General features: G+C 33.7%; 1 protein-coding gene across 1 annotated transcript in view; it reads right to left on the bottom strand.

Annotated features, from left to right (window-relative positions):
- Positions 1-24,968, bottom strand: part of LOC107282751 (cyclic AMP-responsive element-binding protein 5-like) — a 47,808-nt gene that overhangs the window by 3,097 nt on the left and 19,743 nt on the right. The window contains exon 5 of the mRNA XM_015810567.1: positions 11,062-11,234. Coding sequence (XP_015666053.1) covers positions 11,062-11,234 — 173 coding nt within the window. The remainder of the gene's footprint in view (positions 1-11,061; positions 11,235-24,968) is intronic.

Below are 24,968 nucleotides of genomic sequence, written 5' to 3'. Positions count from 1 at the left end.
TATTAATTTTTCATTGCTTAGCTTAACCTCTGAAGGGTAAAATTCCTTCTCTCTCCCACTAAATCAATGATGTTATGTTTATAATGGAGTTGAAATTAGCACAATTTCTCCCCCTTCCATTCTTTGTCTCTTCCTTTTTACATTATTTATTCAGTGGAGTCTTTAACACATTAAGGAATTACTGGGTTGGAGTCTTTTGCTGGTGCTAGGGCAATTTTTAAATACTTTCTTGAAATCCCTAATTTAAAATGTACACTTTGGCATCTCAGAAATGATAGCATGAGGAAACAGCAGCTCTTCTCCAGTGAATTCTGTTAAATAACTATTCTCACTGAAGTACTCCATGCAGAGCCCTATCCAAATTTTGAATTCATTTTATAGAATCAAAAGGCAATTCAGTTCCAGCATCTTAGGTGTTTTTGAGGTACACACAAAATATCTCTATAAATGGTTAATTTTTTTCACTGCAAAATTTATTCTCTCAGTAATGACCATATACATTTCTCTCTCAGACACATCCTGTTTTTCTGTTTTGTAATGGCAGAATTAGTACTGAAGTATATCACTCAAGCTGCCAATTAAATAGTATTTACCCCTGTTCCCAAATGAACATTCAGATTTGCAATTGATTTACTGTACTTGCCATTCGAAGCCTTCTATTTTGAAATAGTAATAGGAGAGCTACTGCACTATTACATGAAGGAGAATACATGCTTCTAAAGCAAGAGGCAAATAATGTTGACTGCAAGCTGAAATCAGTCTTAATTCATTCTTTATTGCTGCTCGGGTTCAGTGTTATTTGAGCTGGTCTCAACTGTTAAAAGCATTTCAAATGTTCACATGGTGTGCATTAGGTTACAAAGTAAAAGCAACTAGAGCTCACCAAATATAACTTTCTGAATGCAAACCACATGAATTTGATTTCTTTGTGGCATAACTTTAATTGGGTTCAGAGATCTCTCAGATGTACCTGTCTATCTGCTTTCTGATGGCCTGATATGATAAGGCTTAATATGAAGAAGCTGGTCTGAACTGCTCTCAGTTACAAGGAATCCATTACTTAGTTTATCAGGTTGGGATAGCACTTTACTTGGGAATCTCTAAGGCTTTAGCCAGGCATCCATCACTAAGAAACTGGATCAAGTATAGTTGTACAAGTCTTGCATATAAGGCAATACAAGAGGGAGAAACCTGGCTGAAGCTGACTCATCATCTCCAATGTAACTTCTTTCATCAGTACAGGTTACTCATGCATGAATAACTTGAATCAAGAATAGGGCCTGCAAACATGGAATATATACATTATACTTTAGTCACTATGCTGCCTACATAGGCTCTAGCTGCAGGTGTAGGTAGAGTGGGAGAAAAAAGGATTCTGTTGAATTAATGGGTGTGTGTCTTGTTACTTTCTGGTGCACTGCACTATGCCTATTTATAATGTTGAATAGTGGTACGTAGTGCCCAAATTAAGAGGCCATTTGTGACCTAACTTCTTCTCCTTTTTCCCCAACCTCTCTGCAGCTTTGTTCCCCATCCTTCCTCTTTCACTCCACCAAATTTCTGCCTTTTTTCCCAGGCAAAAGCAGATGGTTTTATATAGTCGTCCCACTTTTTCTACACTGCAGAAGAAGGCAACTCTGCCTGACATCTTGATTTCCCAGGTATACCTGGGCATAAATGGCTTTTTTAAAGAAGCCCTTTAAACATTTAAAATGTTTGATGTGATTACAAAGTTCTTTATAATATAAAATTTGTCTTTGAAAAATAAAAAAAGAACAATGAGAAAAAAGCTTCTGTTACTTGTCAAGTAAGAAATGTGTGAAACAAAATAAGGGCAGAGAGAGAGGGACAGAGAGAGAAAGTAGGGTTGTAAGTGCAAAACACACACACACATATAAAAGCCCTGGTGTGAGAATGTAGAGGTCATCCAAAATGTTGGACCCTAGACCTTTGCCTGGTGGTCCTGCCCTAGTGATGCCTTTGATGGTGAGTGATTTATATATTCATTGGTGACTAGGGGCACATTTTACAGTTCATCAGGCAGTCATTGAGAAATAATCAAATAGTGATCCAGGCATCTGCATTGCTAGACCAAAAGTAAAGTCCATCTGGTAAATTAACAAAAATTCCAGACACCAGGAACTGTCATTCAGGTACCTTACAAATAGTTTGCAAAATGTTCTCAATATAAATGTCCTGTTAAATAAAATAGTATTACTATCATTTTTTGGATTATTAGTATTATCCTCCATAGGGTGAGAGAAGATAAGGGTTTGAAAATAACAGATTATATCCACAACAGAACATGTTTTTATTTTGGGGTTTTATATGCACTTCTTAATCTTCTTACAGTTTCCAATCACTTCAGCTTTATCTAAAAGCTATTCTTCCCTTTTAAATTTGCTCTCTATGTGCATTCTGATCAAAAGCTAAGATAATGTTAGAAATATCATTGCCAAATGAAGATATATTAGGAACAGATATTTCTTGATAGTGGCATAAAGTCTCTGTAAGTCTTTCCTTCACATTTTTAGTTTTTGAGGTACTTTCAAAAAAGTTGGCTGATATAGTTTAATATATAAGATGTACAATATGAATTGTTATTATTATATATGACATTTTTGTTTTGTTAAACTATGTTCTTTTACATGTGCAACTGTATAACTTGCATTTATTTTATATTGTTTTGATGATGTTATGTTGTTCATCAAAGGAAAGTCTATGAAGACCTAAATGTTTACCAGTATGATCATCTTTGTAAAGGATCTTCTAGTATTAGTATTACTCCTGATTGGAAATTCAGTCCCAAGTTTCCCAGAATTTGGTTTGATGAAGAATGTGATAGCTGAAGCTTCATTAACGGATACATGTAGGTATTATTTGCATTTTTTTTATAAAGCAGATAAAGCCTTTGCCAAAAATAAGAAAGTAAAGTAGCAAAAAGCCAAGGAGAAATTGTTTATATAAAAAGCCTGGAAGAAGGGGGGAGGCAGACTCCATTAACTTATGGCATCTTGTTGCCAACTTCTAAATTTTAATTGTGTTGGGAGTTTGATCTCACCAGAGACATGGGTCAACCACTTCCATGTACTCTTAACAGCTCATGGACTGGGCCCGTGTGTGGTTATTTATCAGCCTTTTCCTAAGTAATCCCCTTTCACTACTTTGGAAACTTTCAAACCTATTACACAATTGAGAAATTCTTAAACAAGTCAGGGTGGATTTGATTTATGCAGTACTCCTAAAATTGAAGTTTGAATGGTGGCCCTAGTATCTTATTTACCAATCTTAGTATTCCTTACAGAATCCCAACAATGAAATCTTTTGTATTACTTTAAAAAAAAGTAATACATTTAACTAGACTAATTTTATCCAAACAGTTTATTAAGCATCGTAAGTAAAATGTCTGGTAGACACCTCTATAAGAAATTTGCCACTTGCAAAAATGTGAAGATACTAGCTGAAGACCAATCTGGCTTTAGGCTTGATGTATCAACTTTTGATTTACAGAGTATCACTAAGTAAAAAATTACTTGGTTGCTTCAAGGAATTTTCTCTGCAGACCTTGATCTTAAAAGAGGTTATGTGAGAAAAGGGCAGGCGCATGTATAGATTGTCAGCTGGACATGAATGGTCCATGGGAATATTTATACATTGTATTAAATGAATTGCCAGCTGAGGGATTTCTACACTACACTTCCTCTAAAGAAAGTTTCATAGATATATCCTTATCTTCTTGTTATTTAATGTTTTATTAATTTTATAGTACACAGGAGGTTCTCTCTTTCAATCTCAAACTTTAGACAATAAACTATTTCCATCTTCATTTATACTGATGATACTGTCATTCTTTTAAAGGTTGAACTGCCTTAATCATGATACTTCTTAACAGGCTTACCAATCAAACAAGAAGAGATATATATCTCTCCTGGCAGACTGTCAGATCCATGTGATATGTTCAGTAGCCAAATTTTGCTTAGCAGCCATGAGGATACGTACTCAGGTTACATCTGTCATAGTGAAGTACCTACTAAATACTTAAAATGATTCAGATTTTGAAGCAGAGACTGCTGCAAGTTGAAGATAACAATAATAAATAATGTCTTGATTTTAGGTTTAGAACTTAGGCAAGAAAAGTTGTATAGTATGACTTAATCTCTCTGTACCTTATTACCAGGTTAGTTCCTTTTAATGATTCAATTATTTTTATTTTTGATTTTATTGTTTTTAATTTTCTTTTGTATTTGTATTTGTTTCTTTTGTATTTGTGTATGCTACATAGGATTGGTCAATCACCTTAAAGAAAGTACTGATTTCCGAATAAAGTGAAACAAAAGCTCAATTACAGTAGGTATAAGCCATTCTGACTTGGAAGAAAGTTGCACTAAAATCTGTAGAAATTATTTCCAAATACACAAGTATATGGAATTGTGGTCCTTGTTATTATTATTATTTATTTCAGTGGTCTGCAATTCAAAGATATTGAGAAAAAGATTATAACATACCTCAAATTCATTTCATGCAATCAGAAAGAAGTAAATTTTGTACAACCACCTGGAATTTGCTAGAATTTGCTAGAACTGCTCTAGGAAAGTGGTTATCATTTAAATTGCCCTCAATGTGTTGAAATCGCCACTGATTTGAAACCATTATCATGAATTTCTTCACAAATTAATGAAAAAGTTATAAATTAAGATTGAGAAATTTTACAGGGAATTAATTCAACTGTTAGAGACAGTGCGATGGCTCAGGGGTTAAGATGCTGAAGTTGTCAGCAGAAAAACTCAATATCTGATAGGTGAGCTCCCTTTACTTGCGCCAGTTCCTGCCAACCTAGCAGTTTGGAAGCACGCATGTGGGAAAGGTCACTGCATTTCTTATTTTCATGATGGCCACAGGATGACAGAAGCACCTCTCAGACAATGCAGTCAATTGAGAATAGGAGATAAGCACCAACCCCTTAAGTCAGTCATGACTGGCCAAGAGAAATCTTTAATTCAGCTGCTGGCTTCATTATTCCTTGGATCACAGTGCTTAAGTAATTTCTTAGCATTGTATATTCTTGTTTTAATAGAAGTCAAACATCTAAAATAGTTTATTCACTTTAACTCGCTTTACTTTGTTAACCTTTCAAGAATTCCAAAGTCTTTGACATGTTCATTTAATTTTCATCTAGTATGTTCCCAAATACTGTATTCAAATGCCAGCAACTCACAATATTAATCTTACATGTATGTTTACAATGGGCACAACTCCATAAATTTAAGGATGTGCCCTCAGTTGAAAGATGGATCATGTCAGGAGGTTCTGGGCCAACATCTCTGCAGAATTCTGGCTATTTTATTTATTTTTTGCTCTGACTCAGAATTCTGGGGAAAGAAATTCTCTGCATTTTCATATTACAAAAGGATGACCCATTATGTTAAAATATGTTAGCACTATGCCAAATTCTTGCATGGAAATTATGGCCCAAATCAGCTTCAAAGGATTTCAGGAAGAAATCATGTGGGTCTTTGCCTTGTCATATTTGAATAAAGTAGCCCATAAAATCCAATAAAAATGATAAATTCAAGTGCAGCAATTTTCCCAGATTATTTTGTAGAAAATTTTTTTCCTGTTGCTGAAAGGGCAACCACCTGTTGCTATTGTACATGTAGCTTAATTCCACTTCAAGTGACTATTAAAAATGTTTTTAGCATCAACAAGCTAAGAAAAGTATCCAAAATTGGAGAAAGATTATAGAATTATTAGAGTTAGTAGAATTAGTGGAGCTAGATTAGGCTTGGGATCTTTTCACTGAATTATTTTACTACTTTGTCTATATTGTGCCTCTGTTCTGTTCTATTTGTGTTTGTGTGTTTGTGTATGCCTATGCATCTGTCTGTCTGCCTGTTTCTTTTTTTTAACCTGAGAGAGTAGCTACTGAGTAAATACTACTGGGATCTTAATGATTTCCCTTACATAACTTTCTTTAGTTTTCAACTTGAATATATCCTTTTTTAAAAAAATAAAATAAAAATCCAACCCTTTATTTTCTGGAATGAGCATTCTCCTCCTGTCACAGAATTTAGCCTCTTTTACATCCTGGCTGTTTTACTGATTTTCAGGAAGAATCCAAATAATGATGTTTCATATTCCATTCTCTCTGAGTAAATCTAAAGATACAGAAAGGAATGTTCTCAACAAAAGGATGGGCAGTGGTTGCAAGAGAGTAGGTTCTCCCCAGGAGTGTGAGAAAATGCAACAATAGGGGTCAGTGTTAAGGATGCCCACTCATGTAAACCAAAGAATTAAACTACCACACATCTTCATTAGCAAATGCAAATATGTGCCGCATTGTAGCTTATGCAGAATACTACAGAAGTGTTGTGAAGCAGATTACAGGTTATGCAACTTTGCAATAAATTAATTAATTGTCCAGATCCAACTTTTGGATATGCCTCCAAAATATGTTTTGGGACCCTCTTGGGAACATAAAATATTTTATTCTTTTAACATATGCTTTCACACACTTAGAATAATGCTGTTGATAAGAAAAATTACCTAATGTTGACAGAATTTAACGTCTCTGAATTTCTCATCTCACAATTTTTAGACCTCCCCAATTATACAAGTTGTTTATGAACTGTATTAAATACGTTATATAATAGAAGAATATCTATACTCATAGACAATAAAAAATATTTTATACTTGAATAAAAATTAAAAGTTAAGATAATCCACGCAAAAAGCAAACCCAAACCCATACAGATGATGAGGCACGACCACAAACTAGAAGCCAGTCCACAACTGCATCATTAGCCACTTTAAACCCCTCCAATCCATACATGAAGCAAACTGACACCCACCATAAAGATGTGGCACGACCACGAACACAAAGCCAAACAACAGCAACAAAGCTCACCATCTCAAATCCCCCTGCAACTCAGACTAACCCGAGCACAACAAAGCCCCCACCCAAACAGAACACTTCCCCATCTAATCAGACCACAGCCAACCCCCCATCCAATTAGAGCACAGCCAAGCTCCTTAACCAATCAGAACACACCTCCACCCAATTAGAACACAGCCAAGTTCCCACCCAATCAGTTCAAACCCCACTGGCAGTTAAAAGGAAGAAACAGCTGCGATCACACATTACTCCTAGAAGCATGAAGCTGAAAACACCAGCCTGAAGATGATGAATGGGACTTCGTCGAAACGTCGCCAAGACACTTCCAATTTTACACTGGAGAAAACCCGAATAACCAAAGACCTACCTACCTACCTACCTACCTACCTACATACATACATACATACATACATATATATATAATTTTGATTTATTAAAGGGGATATTGTATTATTAAGTAGATTTTAATATGGTGGGAAATAGACAATTTTTAGGAAATAGAACAAGATTATATTTAAATAGATAAAATGTGTATTTTGGATATTAGATTCTGTTATGAATTGAGATAAGGGAAATCTTGATTACCTAAAGCCTGAAAATTATAAATATCAAAGGTTAAATTGGAATATTGATGGGAAACTAAAAATTAGGAAAAAATTAATAACAGGATATGGATTGTTTATGAAGTTTGAATGTAAAAAATAATTAAGATATGTATAAGCTAAAATTTATTGATAAATGTAATAATGATGTTTTTACAGAGTTGACATAATAAGAACTGTATTAGCTTAAATACGAGACAGTAAATGTTAAGGGAAAAAGAGAGGAAATATTTGATGTTGTAACTTGAGATTTGTACTAAAGATTTTGTTATTGAACTATTGATTAACCCAGCCACCACGTTGCTTTTTAAATACTTAAATGTAAAATTGGAAAATTAATAAAATATTATAAAAAATTTATTAAATTGGCTTGTACTTGTTGTGATAGTTGGAAGTCACTTATTAATACAATTTTTATTATATTTTATCTTTTATTTTCTTATACACAAACATTTTTTTGGAAAATATGTCAAATTATGCTTTATAGTACACTCTGTAACTATTCTGTAAACTAGAATACCCACAAGTAATGAAGATATTTTTGTTTCTATTAAAATGATAGAATCAGTTCTTGTTTTCTAAGTTGTTTCTGAAGTAATACATTCTTCCCACATACTAATATTCTTTGTTTTTCCCAAATAATCTTTGAGTCTTTATCCCTTCTTATCTTGCAGCTCTAGTTTTAGGGCCCTAGACTTCCACCGCTAGTTGAATGCCAGGCTATCTGGAGAAACTTATATATTGACATAAATCAACTTTCAGCAAACTATTACTCTTTATTTTATTTTTATGCATCCACCTTCTTTCTTATTTTCAAGACAATAATAGGAAAATTTGGAAATAAAAATTAAATTATCAAGGCACATCCAGTTCTGCTTCACGGAATGCAATGCACATGCTTCAGCTGAATCTCAACCTTTTGCAGAATTAAAGGCTGAATGCAACGGCCTAAATGAAACTTTATCTTGCCATTTGTTGTTTTGGTTGGACTGCAGCCAGTGCAAACATTTGCAGGTGGCCGAGCCATATTTTGACACTCAGCTATCTACAGTTGTGATTAAAATCAGGATGCTGCTAAAGTGGGATTCTCTACAGCCTTCTGGGCCTGATTCTGCTCCCCCTTTAAATACACTAAGACCATAACAACACTGCTAAAAAGTTTAAAGTTCACGACCGAGCATATTTGTACTGTTTGCATTCATTATATACGGGTTTTTAAAAATAAATCTTCCCAAAGTATTACATTCTTCTAATTAGTTATGTGCCAAACAATACTGTACCATAACTAATCTTGCATTATATTAGAAGGAAAACCTGAAATTTCAAATAAAACCTTTATAAAACAGCCTTTTGTGCTTAAGAAATGTTTAAAATATAGATAAATTCAATAAATAAATAGTTTCATCAAAGTGAAATTATTTTGATTGTACTATTTAAATTTTCCCAGAAAGTTTAATCAGTCAAGGTAAGGAATGCAAAAGAAAATTGCTATCCCAAAAGTATTATGTGAAAAAGAAGACTGAATGCCTAGATATGCAAAAAAATTTAAATAAGACATCAAGAATTGATATGCTGAGATTTTTGCAGATCACTAATTAAATGAGTGCTCAGACAATATATTCAACTTAAAAAAATAACAACAAGAGTAACAGCAACAAAAGCAGTGGCATTCACTGACGAATGTATGAATGCAAAGAAATCGTACATTTCCTGATATAGAAAAAGCATATAATAAAGTCAGTAGGCATGAATTTGGGTATACTATATAAAGTAAAGTATAACGATTTCGTAACCAGCAACAGAAAGTAAGATCAGAACATCCCCTTTGCTGTTTAATGTATTCAAGCATAAATGTATAATTAATATTTCTGATCATGTGAGAAGTCTGTTGCTTAGATATGAGAATGTATCCATACTTTGCAGTACATGAAGTATACTACAAAGCATAGATACAGCATACTTTGCATGTACCCAACGCAGATGATGCTATGTTATTGGCTGAAGTCATAGTGAATGTTAGACAAATTGCATATAGCAATGTGGACTATGGTCTGAAAAATAATGTATCAACAATCAGGATGCTTGACAGGAAAAAAGGAAAGTATAATTGCAAGGATACAAGTAGATACAGAACATTTGTGCGCTTGAACAGAATGTTTACTGTAGATGGGGAAATGGATAGATAAATTTTAACCTACAAATGCTGGCTGAAATGCAGTGAATATGGTATTATATTGTGAAGAATAAATGTTTTGTTTAAAACTGAGCAAGAGGTATATATATATATATAAAGGTGCCTTGTCAATGTTATTATGTTGAAGTATGTCAGGGAAATATAAATGCTGATTGTAGTGTGAATGTATATTTAAGAAGGGCATGTATGAAAGAAAAAGAGATAGGATCAAGAATGAATGAATGTTGATGGTTGATTAAATACAAAGGGGGAAGTACAAAATACATTAATATTATAGAGACAGAACAAAGTCAAATGTAATAGAAATATATGAAGAGTTAAGGGAGTGCAAAGAAAAGGTGAACCAAGAATATGGTGGCTTGAGATACTTAAAAAGTGAACAGGTTTAAAAAATAACAAAAAAATGTATGGAACAGTATATGGACATAGAAGATTTATGAGGAATTATGAAGCATGAAGAAAAGTGGTGGGGTAAATTACATGTAGTTATATTTCCTTTTTTAAATAACCTGCCTTTGGTTCCTTTGGTTTATTATTTCTTGCTTATTTTCTATGGTTTGCATAATGATTCTCACCTAGAAAGGGAATGTTGTAATGAATATGTAATACACAGTAGTAGCATTAATCACAATAAAATGATAAAATGACATTGGAAACAAATAAAAGCTCAACAGAACATCTATTATGTTTATCTAAAAGCACATAATGAGACATTAATCTGACCTTCTGAGGCAGGAAAGTTCAGTAACTGAAGAACAACATCAGAAAATGACTTGTATCAATTTCCAATCTAAGTAATACTGCTATCAAATTTGTGAGCAGAGAAATGTATATTGGGGAGAGGGGAGACTAGAATAGGAAGGATAATCTAGGCCAGTGTTTCACAAATTTAACAACTTTTAAGATTTGTTATTTGCAATTCCCAAAATTTCCCAGGCAGCGTGCCTGATCTAGGCCAATAGTAAACAGTACATCCAATCAAAGCTTAGTATATATGAGTAAAATCTCTTATGGTTGTTTGATCAGCAAAAGAGGTGACCATACACACACACACACACACACATCCCTCACATATATGTACACACAGAAAGACATACATAAACAATCAAGCTTTTTTTATTATAAACCAGATCATCCTAACTACATTCTGTAAAGTATAATAATTCAGCAACAGTGCCACAGAATATGTTTGCCCTGTTACATTTAAATTATAAAAGACATAATAAAAAGATAGGATTCAGTCTCCATACTTGGCGTCATAGCTGGTGAAGCCACCAATACAAGTATCACCTTCTTCTATTTTACAGGAAAAAATATTAAGTGAAATAGTTTCCATCTTCATAATATTTTACAACTACTGAAGATGTACTTACCCAATCTGCCGATTTGTTGAAGGTGCTTGTGTTATGACTGAACTTGATTGTGGTGATGGCATGGCTTGTTGAATCACAATGCTGGTGTCATGATTTGGCATCCTGGGATTAGAGAGCTGGTGCACCCCGGGTCCTGTCATAGCATCTCCCACACTATTATGCATTGGAATATTCTGTGAAAAGGGGAGGGGGAGAGAAAGACAGAGAGAGCAAATTAGATGCTAGCATTTGTTTAGATTTTTCTTATATCTAAAAGTACATATTGGCCAATAATGTATATTTAAAACATGTTATTGGCCAACAATGTTTCAACTGATCTCACTCTAACCAGCTCTAAAGAAGTGACAATACATTGCTTTTACAGTGTAAAATACTGAAACTGAAAATAGCTGATATATAGGAATGAGAATACCGTTCTGAGTCATAATTTCTAATGCAGACATTTTGGGGGGTGGGAATAGGGAGTAGAGAACACAGTTTACAACAAAAGTAAGAAGCACATGTGCAACTTAACGGTAGTTATTAAATGTGTGACATATTTAGGATTATTCTTTGTCGGAAGTATTTTCATACAATTTTATGTTTTGTTTTCTGTTCCACTGAAATATTCCAATGAATTATAATGCTTTGATGCACAAAAAAACCTTTAATATTTGTGATTTATATAAATGAGTTTGTTTTTTTGCAGATGTTTCATTACCAAACTAAGTAACAACATCAGTGCTAGAAAGACATGGGATTTGCTCTCTTTATGTACTAGTGGCGTGCCCAGCCGGTATTGGTGGTTCCTTGTTTAGGGTGTTGTTTACTGTTAACTTGTTTGTCTGAGTTGGTAGTTCCTTGATTGGGGTATTGTTTAGTTCTTGATCTTGGTCTATCGTGGTGATAACCTCTGCTAATCTGGGTATTAATTGTTGGTGAAGAGGTGTTTGGTCCTTTTTGTTTTATTTCTTACAGGATTTGTTTGATTAGGTTAAGCTGGATTAAGGCCATCAGTCTTGAATAATTTTAAATTTTAATCTGTATAGTTTTAATATTTTTAAATATTTTAATTATTTTTCTATTTGTTTTACAATCTGTGAGCTTCCCAGAATCATCTTATAGGGGAGATGAGTGGCATAAAATTATTATTATTATTATTATTATTATTATTATTATTATTATTAATAATAATAATAATAATAATAATAATAAAATATTTATAAATATATGCACATGTTGCCTTAATCTCACACCAACTAACTATCTCTTAAATATTTTTTTCTACTAGCTAGTCATAAAAGGAAATTTACTTCTAATGTATATTTTTTTCAAAGAGAATATTTTTTTGCTGAAATTTTTAAAGATATGGTGTTATTGGGTTTATTTAGCTATGAAATGTGTGTGTGTCTGTCTCTCTCTCTCTCTGTGTGTGTGTGTGTGTGTGTGTGTGTGTGTGTGTGTGTGTGTGAGAGAGAGAGAGAGAGAGAGAGAGAGAGAGAGAGAGAGAGAGAGAGAGAGAGAATATGCTGTTCCTGATTTTACAGTTGCGTCTTTAGGAGGTCACAGGTTCCTTTGCTTCCATGAGATCTTTTCAGATTGGGAAATGTAGGAAACCAAAGAAGCTTCAGGATAGAGAGCTATGCAACAGAACGCCTGCAGAACCCTACAGTAACTTAAATAAAAAAATAAATTCAAAAAACATTTCTCAAGGATCCTGAAAATAACTTATAAGAATAGAAGTCACTTGCTCAAACAATGATAAAAATTAAGGGAGATTTGGCACAGAGATAAATATTTCTAATTAAATTGTTTCTATAAATCATAACTATATTATTGGCTGAAGATGACTGGGCTGAATCTTGGTCTTTTATTATTTTGATCTTTTTTAATGTTCTGGCAAAGCCATCTTAATGTTCTGCAGAATATGGACAAATCCTATTGAAACAGGAGTATATTTCACTTGTTGAAGACATTCTCTCACTAATTGAACCAAATTTCCATTCCATTATTGCTTGTGTTATATTCCAGAAAAGTATCAGCATTTGTTGCAGACGTTTCACTACCCAAACTACATAACTAGCACTAAGTGACTAGCATCAGTTTGGGTAATGAAATGTCTACAAGAAAACTGCTAAATTCTGAGATTCTCAACATCTTTTCACCAGACTGTTCTCAGAATTGCGGGGGAGGAGAAAAATCAGAGCTAAACTACTACTTTATTAACAGATTTACTGATAATAGATTTAAAGAATTTAAATTTAAAGGATTAAACCCTGATTGGCCCTGTATTATAACTCACAAAGGAAAGGAACAATTTATATCTAGGAATAGTGGTTAGACATCTGGCCTGACTAAACAAGATCTGATGCTGGGCCCAGAAAATTTTCTGCATGTTTCTTTTAATTTTACAAAAGAGGAGAATCTGTTCTAGAAATTATTTCAAAGCAAAATTTTTGCGAAGCCGTCATAGCGCTCTTGCACTTATTTCATTGCAAAATGGCCAAGAAGTATGTGCAAGTGTACCACTTTTTCTCATATAAATGTCTCTTGAAGAGTTAGGCATCCTGCTTTCACTGAGCTTTTTCAATGGCAGTGCCATTACTGTTATGGGTTTAGTCTAGCCCTTGAGCAAATGTTGGAAATGTTCTTTTCTCTGGGAAAATTTATCCATCCAATTTCTTGGCTTGCAGATTTGATCGAGAATTCAAAAAAGTTGTTGTGCTCAGTTCTACAGATATCTGACCATTCTGAAAAGTATGTCCCATTGATCAGCTTTTACTACTCCGATTAAGAGACTAATGTGAATACTTTCATGGAATGCATCATGTTTATGGAAACTGCATCTGATAATAGCATCACTGCCAGATTTCTAATACCCAAACTCTAGCAGTTGAATTTGACAAAACTCAAAAATTTTCCTATTTTTTTAGCCATCTCTGCTACATACATACTACCAATTCTCAGGATTGAACTTCAATATTATTATATTATTATAAATCCTAATGCAATCATGCTTTGTTTTATTTTAGTGAAGGCACTTTGCTCTGCCATAATCATGAACAATATACAAACAGAGAGTCTTCTAAGCTTCCTTTTTACCTTCATCTTGCAGACTCAAAAATAAAATCCCAGACAATAGTCTTCTAGTAACTTAGTCATAACTGGGGAACCTTCTTATTATCTTCCCAAAGGGAAGCTCATCACGCAACAACCAACATTACTTGATCATCCTATAAATATTGTTATTTTATGTCTTTATACTGCCCAGATTCACATTCTGTGAGATAGCTGATTTTAAAATAAATAAATGCAGCACAATCTGAATAACAAAAACTATGCCATGATCTCATAAAAAAAGATGTTTGTATTTCTAGCCTCATTATAGTTTGCATTTGACTTTTGGTCCAGCACAAAAGGAAGCAAAATGTGACTCTGAATACCATGTAGGCCTTGGATCACTTAGAAAACACACTATTGAATTGAGACAGCAGAATAGCTCATTTTAAATAGTGGATTATCTTGCACCTTCCCAACTCCAAGAATAAAATGGGAATTGAAGTTTTTAGCCTCTACAAATAAATATATTCATTTCTGCACATAGCTTTTCCAACTCCAAAACAATTTCATGATGTCAAAAAATGTATCCTTTATAAAAGCCCTTGCACAAGTTTCTCTCTCTACCCTCCCCCCTCTCTTTGTGTGTCTCTGTGGGTCTCTATCTGTGTGTGTGTCTGTGTGTGTGTAACAGCTGGTAATGACATACCAACAGAAGACTTGCAGAGCTTTCTAGAATAAAGTTTCCTTCCTTTGTCGTCTAAAAGAGCTTTTTCATTTCTTCTCTAGCAAGCAATTTGTGTAAACTTCACTAACTCCTCTGATGTGATGGCCTGCTCAAAAATGCAATAGATTTAATGTTTTTCCTCTTTTATCTTAATTTCTTTGACATGATCTAATTAGTAGTGCCCTCTAATTATCAACAGAAATGAATAATGAAAGATGCCTCCTGTTTTCAGATTCATCTATCTTTCCATTCATCTTCTTTTTTGAGTATCTATGCAGATTGCTTTCTTGACATGCAATGTATGCCAGATGTAACAGCAGAACATTATTTTCTCTTGTTTTGGGTATACTTTTGTTTGTGTGGGTTTTTTAAAATTCTAATTGAGAAGAGATACTTTTTAAAAAATGCATGAAATGTAGTGTCCCTAACCATTTGATTTGTCTATAAAAATATATTACCTTAGGGAAAATATAGGCTGCCTTGGAAGATCCCAATAAAACAAATGTTCAAGTTTTAAAAGAAAAGGCCCTATACTGCACAGACTAAAGGTTATTTATTTCTCAAACAATCAAATGACTGAGATCATCATTCAATCAGCATTCCACACAAAGCACTTCTTATGTTCCAATGAAATTTCAGCAGTACTAAATGTGTACAGCACAATTAGGGTCATTTAGTATAAGCCACTCTAAGATAACTGCATAGCATCCTAAGGCTGCAAAGCAGGGAATTAAACTGAATGGCCAGCTTTTTATTTATATTTGAGTTAATAACATTGAAGTCCTATATGGATTTTGTTTTTGCTCTTGACATTGCCTGATGTGTTTATAAACAGGAATCTGGCAGAATGTCAGTGGTGCAAACCGATTTCCTTTTCTAAATGCAATTTTTAAAAGCAAATAAACAAGATTATGTCTGCTAGTGAAACATTGCAGGCTACTCTGATTTTTGCTGTTTGGTATTTTTTGTCAGGCAAATGCAATCCATTTTTTTCTGAAAAGAGATGTTGACAAGGTAGATTCAATTAGTAGTAATTAACAATAGTCCATGCAGATCTTCTATTTAAAAATACTGAAATAGCAATTTACTTTTATATATGTTTTCATGAATTTCATCATAAACAGTGATGCTCTCTTTAATTTAAGCATATATCCTGCAAGGTGAAAGTTACAGGCGCAAATCTACCACACTGCTCTAGTGCTGGTTCAAAAATATTTTTCAACTTCCCAATCTAGGGGAGACAGAGAGGGAGGGAGAGAGAGAGAGAGAGAGAGAGAGAGAGAGAGAGAGAGAGAGAGAGAGAGAGAGAGAGATTGGTGCCAAAATCATCCAGCCTGCTTCAGAGTCTAAGGGAGAATTAAAACTTGAGTCTCTCAGGTGCTGATCCAACATTTAACCACAATACCGCATTGGCTACATATATTCTATACTCATAAACACCCATGCTCACACATTCACATTATTATATTCATAACTTTTGCAGTATTGCTAAATTAGCAGAAAGATATAAAATCCATATAGACTGCCAATAAGTAATTTTTTTCTTATTCTTACCTGTTTATTCTGGGGTTTTTTTCTAGCATGGGCCATTTTATTTTAAGATATAGCCTTGGAAATCACTGCTTCTAAATATTTTGTAAATTTTGAATATCTGCCCATTTCTTTAATAAAGAAATGCATGAATTTGTATTGCATGAATGTGTATTTCGCATTCATGCATCAGAGAGGAGCAAATGATGATTGTCTGCTGATACCAATATAGTTTCTATGCTCCATTCTCATTTAATATTGTTTTTAAATTATTTATTAATGCTGCTTTAGGATACTGTATTTTACTCTGAGCTTAATCATATAAGCATTCAAATTACAGATAACACAGGGAATTCCTTAAAGAAATTTGTGACTAACTTCTTCCTGTGTTTTAGCCAAATCATGTCACTATGGACTTTGAAAAGATTATCTAAGTGGAGTCAATATAAAAGAAAAAGTCTCATAGTAATAACAGACAAAATCATAAATGAATATCTTCTCCCAAGGAGGGAATGCCAACATGTACATAATCATGCATACATGCATACACATGTGGAATCATACAGAGCACAATTTTATCTTGGTCTTCTACAATAAACATGCATAAAGCTCCTGAAGAATGTTGACCTTGCTAGCCAATTACATTATGCTAATTTGTCAATAACTATAACTCTTACAAAGGCATTTACACTCAGAAAGATTTATGTTATACCCTTCCAAGCAACAGACTATAGATGATAATCTCTCACCTTGTCTTCTCCTGTTAAGGGTTTACATGACAGTATCAATATGTAATAAGTTATGTTTTATAAGTTATAGTATAGTTAGTTGGGATAGTGAGAGTATCTTATTTTGTCTTGAATAATTATTTTCCAGCATATGCTGGATAATATGCTGTAGAAATCATCATCACCATCATCCAAATATTTGGAATTATTATACTGCATTATTTTATTCTAACTTAGCAGTAAGCAACCTGCAGACGTTTACCAACCTTCCTACCTCATCTGAACTTAACTTTCATCTAGATTCCTTTAATTAAAAAAAGGATAAGATAAATGCTGCAAAGGAAAGACTAGTTCTCAGTTCAGTGCACTCGATTGTCTATTAGGAACCCCCACCCACGACAAAATGGGTTGTAGTAAAGCAAGATTGGAAAAGGCTACCTTCTCAAATAGAAATGTTTTGCGATTGACTATGTCCTTCCTGATACCTGTTTTAGAGTAGTAAATACTAAAAAATATTTGTGGAAATAAATAACAAACTACTCAAATTTGTGTGTAAGATTTTTTTTATACTTTTCATTTATTTATTCCCCTCCCTAACTTTTAACTTCCTGCGGTACTTGTCTTTATTAATCCTTCATTAAACTTTTTTCACTTTATGGTACCAAAACTTTATGGTAATCATGACAGGAAAGATTTAGCTCTGTTATCCTAGGCTGTGTGACAACAGTATCACTAAAATATTGAAAATATAATATTTTTTTCAACCTGATAAGAATTTGATTTCTTTTTATCTTCTGCATTGGGGGATATACACTGTTAAGTGTAAAAGCAACTTTTAAATAGCCATTATTTAAATGGCTTGAAAGATTAGTACTATAGAACTCTACTATTTTCCTGTAATACTGTATTTCAAAATAATTATTCTTGCTTATTAAAAAGTAACATTCATAAGTAGCACTCAAATCAATGACATCAATAAAACTAATCAAGACAAATCAATCAATCAATAAACTTATCTTCCATTCATTTCAATAAGACTTAGATACTTAGTGCTTAATGCTTAATTTGCTATTGTAAGTTTAACAATGGTTCAAAAAAGTGACTTCTAAAAAAGTGACTTCTGATCTGTCCTTAAAGTTACAACTATTGCACTATCCACATGGTCACATGATTGTAATTTGGGCACTTGACAATGAAGTTTTGCACTGGTTTCAGTTTCTTTAGTCAGGTTATCACAAATTGAGACTTTACTAGCTTGCTTCTGACAAACAAAGACAACTTGGGAAGTCAGAAGAGGTTTGCTTAACAATTGTGGCATTCACTTGAGGAGTGTTGCAAAACAAGACAGCAATGATTTATGACTGTAAATCTTGGAACAATTAAGTCCTAAATCAAGGACTACCTATATATACGGTAGCATGTAAATCTATTTATTTCTATGAGAGGCTATCCCATTGGATTTGTTCCAGCTTATTTTTGGAGAAATACCTTATCAGAGACAATCCTGTCAGGAAGGACCAGGGTCAATCCCATGAAAGAGCAAATAATGCAAGCTTATCCCTGTGGCTAAATGAAGGAGAGCAAACTGGAAATCTTCGGCACCATTTTCAGCCATTTACCAACCAGATAAATCCTTGCCTTGAAACGATTCCCTTACGGCTGAAAGAATTCACTGGTGTTTCCTGCTCTCAGCTTTTTGGCTCTAGCTGTGGAATTACTACCAAATAAAGGTGGCAATGGCCACTGCTCATTTACTTTATCAAGCTTTTTATGTTCTCTTCTCCCCCATTTCCAATAATAATTCTAAGATTAATGTCCCACCACATACCAATACCACTTAGAAAGCATAAATAGCTCACAAACAAGGTTGAAGGGGCAAGCAGATAGGAGGCATGCTGGGAGGGAGAAGCTTAGAGGCTGACCTAGTCAACTAAAACCAGACTTCCCACATTAATGCACAATCAGCATATGGTTCTAATAGGCTTTCTAGGATGATTTATCAAGTATGATTAAGTCCTCAAACTGTACGTCTGTCTCCATAAATAAAGCAGAAGTGCACCTTGCTCTGAAATGGATCAGGAGTGTCCTATTACCCACCCATGTGGTAGAACTCTGCTCAGAGCTCAACTGGAGTAAGTTAAAATATTGTGTAGAAAAGCTGCCAAGATTTCTGAGTCTTATCTTAGAAAAGTACTACTAAAATGTTATTGAGATGCAGGTTTGGTCCTTAAACATGTCAACCAAAAACCACTGACATGGCTTTAAAAAAAAAAAGTTATGATTTTTCTACATCAGTGTAGAAATTAACAGCAGGTGTAAGGGTTTTAGTATAAGTGCACATGTCTGCTTGAAAAGCTTCCCCGATCACATTGATGGTCCTAAGTACTTATCTATCTAGGGCCACTAATACTGTATGCTCCTACTCCCACTGACATATATGGAGCTTTGAGCCAAGGTTCACATATATGGGAGCAAACTGCAGTATATAAACAATTAATAATGAATATAGAAGTAAAGATTCCCAAGATGTCATCTTCATTTTAATTAGTTCAACTGTTGCTTGTTTCTGGCCATTGAATGATGCATTAAGAGCCACACCCCATCAACTTTAGGACAAAGACTTTCACTTATTTAATTTAAATTTAATTTCAATATAATCAGATGAGAAATAGAAATATGATTACTCTCATATATTTAATAACTTCCTCCTCCATTCACATTTAAAATTACAGTTAGGTGATACTTTGTGAAATAGTCTGGGACCACACTGAAAGTTAGGATTATAACAACACCACTTGGAAATGGAAGGCCTATACATTATGAAACTTCAGAATTTTAGGTGCTGTGAAAATATTATACCATAGCTGTCATTTTCTGAGGTCTGAACCTACAGATAATTCTCAACTTATAACCACAACTGAGACCAGAATTTCCTTCACTAAGCACTGAGGTTATTATGTAGTCACACCTCATTTTATGAGCTTTTTTGCAAATCATCATAGTTTGTTAAGCAAATACCTGAATCCATCATTCCCCATTGATTTTGCTTGTTGCAACCCCCTGCACAAATGGCAATCACAAGATCCTGGGTTGCTGCAAATGTCATAAATACATGGCAATTGCCAAGGCCCACATTTTGATCATATGACTGTGGGGAATGCTACAAAAGTTGTAAATTTGCAAATTGGTCATAAGCCACTTTTTACAATATTATTGTCACTTCAATGGGTGCTGAATGAATAGTTGTAAGTTGAGGACTACTTGTAGCTTCCTTTCTCTCAATATTACAGCAAGACTCAAAGTAATGTTCAAAATTAATTAAAGGAATAGGAGCAGTCCAGAATTAGGATTTGGGATATGGATTGAATGTTTCTCTCTAATGCCAATCAGTTATTATTATTAGGATGGTGAAGTTTCTACTGCCTTTCAAGTAACACAAAGAAAACGATAAACCTAGATTATATATATTTTGTGCAAAGATCCTTGTGATCAGCTGCATTTATATTATCTAGCCAATTATATGAACTTGCTATGGAATATAACATCCTGAAAAGATCACTAATAGTCGATTCATGGTGTGTTTAGATATTTCTGGAGTTAAAGTAACTGGATAGTGTCTAGAATTTCTTATCACTATTCAGTTCCTATGAAAGAGAGATAAGTACTCATTTAGCTTTTCTGGTGGTGTGTCCTTTAAGCCTTCTGGGACAATTATGGCACAATTCGGTTCCCTTTCAACAGTCTTTTTGTAAGTCACTGTCATTCACAGGGGTGAATGCTTGGGAAACAGCCTCCTGTTAAACTGCCTCTGGACAGCTGCATTATAATTACTGCCGCTTCCAACAAGCATTCCTATGAATTCCCTGATGGCCAGCTTTAAAGGCAGAATGCATCTGGAATAATATGCTTAAGTGTCTGAAATTTTAAAAATGGCCATCTATTGATATATTTCGAGAGGCTCCAAATTACAGTGCATAACAAATCATGCAGTAAAATGCCACCACAGCACACTTTTAGAAAGAAAGCTATTAGCTCTTAATGCTTTGTGCTAAATCAATAGTCAATATTGTCAATGACCCTAACATATATTTCTAGGCCGTTTTCTCCTTAAGGCATCTTCAGATAGAAGGAAGTGTAATCCATTCTCTCATCTTTAGCAGAATAGCCCCTACCATAATTACTTATTAATGGTGGCTGGCTTTCAGAGTCACTCTTGAAACAATTGCACCAACACAAACTTCCATTTATTATTTGCTTATTGGAAAATCTTTATGGTACCTCTAAATCCCACAATCCATATTTCTAAATTATCCTATGAAATGAAAGTTTGCAATTTGAGATCTAGACTTACACTTGACTCCTCAAAGATTCCACATAGTCCTAAAAAATCTTTCTAAAAGTTGCCACTGAATTGTAATGTTTAATGAGATAGAAGGCAAGAGGGATTATTAAATGCAGAGCTCTTAATATGAAATGCATTTGATTAATTTCATTTTCATTGCAGGTCAAAAAATTAGCTTTTGTCTAGCCTTCCTTTCTTTGGACTTAATCTTTTTTTTACTTATAGAATTTCCAAAGCATTATGGAAAGAACAAGTGCATTCCTCATCCTGAAAAAATAAGTTAGGTCAGAGAATGGTTTCACAAAAGTTAGCATTTTTCACCATTCCAAGTATTTTGCAAATCTATTGGGGTTAAGCTTAAGTCCTTATTATTTTATGGAAATATCCATATAGACATTAATTAATATTGTTCAGATTGCAGATTATGGGACTTACTTAAGACAGACTATTGATGGGAGAAGTGAGAAATAAACCAGAGGTTTCCCAGGGAATAGTTTTGTCTTTTAGCTGTTTCATTACATTGTCCCTCAACCAAAAATGTAGTATGCTAAGAATCAATGAATATTTATGCCTGGAAACTTCCAGACAAATAATACTGAAATAAATGAGAAATATGCAATAACATGTTTGAAGTAAGAAGTAAGAAGCTTGGCAAATTACATAAAATTAAAATGTAGAAATATTTATTTTCTAACTCTTTAAATAATCTCAACACATATGTATTTCAAATGCTCAAATTCTAGCTAACCAGGGTATGTTTACCTCATAAACCTGAATGATGTTTCATAAAAGTATTTTAAATATCTATTATTTATTATATCTCTTAATGATATCTATTAATATATGTTTATTATCAATCATAGAGTCTATGATTGATAATATTGGGTCTTCTTTAATACTCTAATGATATTTTGACAGTTTAGCAGTTGCATTCCATTCTGAACTTTATCCTTATACTACGTTGATATTCTTAAGCAGTGAGATATACAACATTGTTTTAGTCCCCATAGTGTTATTTTAAAAGCCTACAATCCTTCTATAATGAGTCATCATGCAACAAAACCACAAAATAGAAGTGTCAACTCCCATACACACCCACCTCCATCACTTTCATTGTTATGATTCACAGTCTTTTGGAACAAAAATGCATATACCAGTTGGATTATCACAGCAGAATTCTTTGTATATATAAAATAAGGTACTCAGTTTGACACCTTTGACAAATATATTGCTACAATCTAAGATGCCTGCAAAGTCATGCAAAGTCCCTACCGCTTGAGATGGCACAATCAAAACAATGCAATTTTTTTCTATGCTCTCTCTTCAGCACTCTACACATTGCATTGCTAAATAATCCATATAGAGAGCCATATGATACTGCCATCTATTAAAATGTTTATTATTTGAAAATGGGTACTCTAAAACACCTTTAATTTACAGATGTGTGGACCACAATTTTCTAAACCCTGTCCATCCTGGTCACAGGATATATATGGCTAGGATAGTTTAGCTGTATACTACCAAAACTCTTGTGTCCATTTGTCTGTTTTTAACCTTCTATTGGGCAAAAAGGTGCATCACAGGGCAATAATTTTTAACGAAGGTACTCAAATGGGCCTACACAATGTGTCCAAAATCTGGGACCCATTACTTCCATGAGATTAAAATTTTAAAAAATTGTGGCTCCACATCATACACCATTAGGGTTGGCTGATTAGGGTTATCATGAGAGAAATAAGAGAAGAATTATTCATTTTAAAAATAAGATCACAATAATATCACAATTAATAGAATTTTGGGATTATGGACAATAATAACAATAACAATATTTTAAAAATATTCCTATCTCATACTTTCAACATAGTGAATATACGAACTTCAAAAAGGGTATCAGCACTTGCTTATTGGAATCTATTTGCTTGTTTTTTCTACTCACATGCAGTACAGAAAAGAAGGTAATATCCTAATGCTTCATAGGCTTATTCCAGTTCTGCATAAAAGCAATACTGATTGTCAGGTTTGCCCTTATTCTCCCAGCCCTCTTGCCGTGCTCTGGAGCCAATTTGCCAGCAGTTATACTTCAACAGCAGAAAGGGTCATAAACATTTGCAAATATAACTTACAACAAATGCTATGTAGACTTTTTGCACACTATAAACCTAAATTCTGTTGCCTGATGCTCAGATGGTAGCCTGATCTGCTGACACTGTCTACCTTGCTGCTTTAGGTTGCATTGTCTGACTGATGCACTCTCTTGTCTGAGGCACTACCATCAGTTACTGTCAGCAAGAGATGGCTTTTTGACTTAAGCATCAGACAGACAGTCTTCAGGGTTTGTTTGTTTTAATCCTGCCTTATACTTTGCTATGGTTTACTGGAATTTAAGATTAAAAACAATAGAAGCTGTTGTCCTTAATTTTATATAACTCTCCTTTATGGTCATAAACTATTTTTTTTCAACAATATCTTGTTTTCAATACTCCGTTTTTCCCTTTCTTCACTTTGTGTTTCTTTCAAATTTACATATTAAGTCATTGGGGGAGACAGCTGTATTTATTCTCTGAGGTGCCATGTAGATTGGAAGTACTTTATAAATGATACATAAAAATTGAAATTTTCCTGATTCACTCATGTAGAGAATTCTGGGATCTGATCCACTAGTTGTAATAAGTTGCCCCAAAAGTAGATGACATCAGACAAGAAAAAAATACTTATTTATGCATGAGTGTGTGTGTGTGTGTGTCTGTGTGTATGTGATGAAAGCAGAGAAGCAGATACATCCTGAAAAGTTGTGACCCTCTATGTATTTCAGTAGCATCCAGAAGATTCTGAAAGTATTGAATTCCAATGCTATCCTTATATTGGATATGTGATGAATTAGGTTTATCACAAGACTATATGCATGTAAACTTTATGAAAACATTTAACTGAACATGTGAAGGGTCTGACCTAGTAGTAATTAGGTAGTATTGGGTTGAAGTTTATTTTCAATTTCTGTAAACTTTCTTCCTGGCAAAAGAGTCTTAAAGTCTAGTACTTATTTCTTACAATTTACTTTAAATTTATTTTTAAATAAATTTTAGTCAAATGTGATTTTTTGGGGAGTGGTAGGAGAATTATATGTCTCTCATTGGCATAGCTTTCAGATGTCTCTACTTCCTAATTTCAAAAAGATCTGGGGTTATAGCCCTTGTGATATCTTCCCTTCAGATTTAATTCAACTATAGGAACCCAACAAATCTGTAGACAACCAAAGAGATTATTGTACAGTGAAAAAAAGGGCACACGCATTCAACACACCAGAGCCATCTTGTTATTAAGATAAGTACAGGGACTTTCCAATCCTTCCTTAAGAATTTCGATGATTTTTTTTCTTCTCCTCTGGAAAAGAAATGAAAGGAATTTCCCCATCAAATTTATGTGCAGAATAAATGTAAGCACTAATGGATTGCTATTGTGTGTAATCAATCTATTTTCACTCTATATGGCTTTTGCATATGTTGCCTAATAAATCCATTCTACTCATCTTTTATATTTTAAGAGG

The sequence above is a fragment of the Protobothrops mucrosquamatus genome, unplaced genomic scaffold, assembly GCF_001527695.2.
Source record: "Protobothrops mucrosquamatus isolate PMUCROS unplaced genomic scaffold, P.Mucros_1.0 scaffold12, whole genome shotgun sequence".
NCBI classification, from domain to species: Eukaryota; Metazoa; Chordata; class Lepidosauria; order Squamata; family Viperidae; genus Protobothrops; species Protobothrops mucrosquamatus.
The sequence above is the reverse complement of the archived record's forward strand: the minus strand, read 5'-3'. Positions and strand labels throughout refer to the sequence as shown.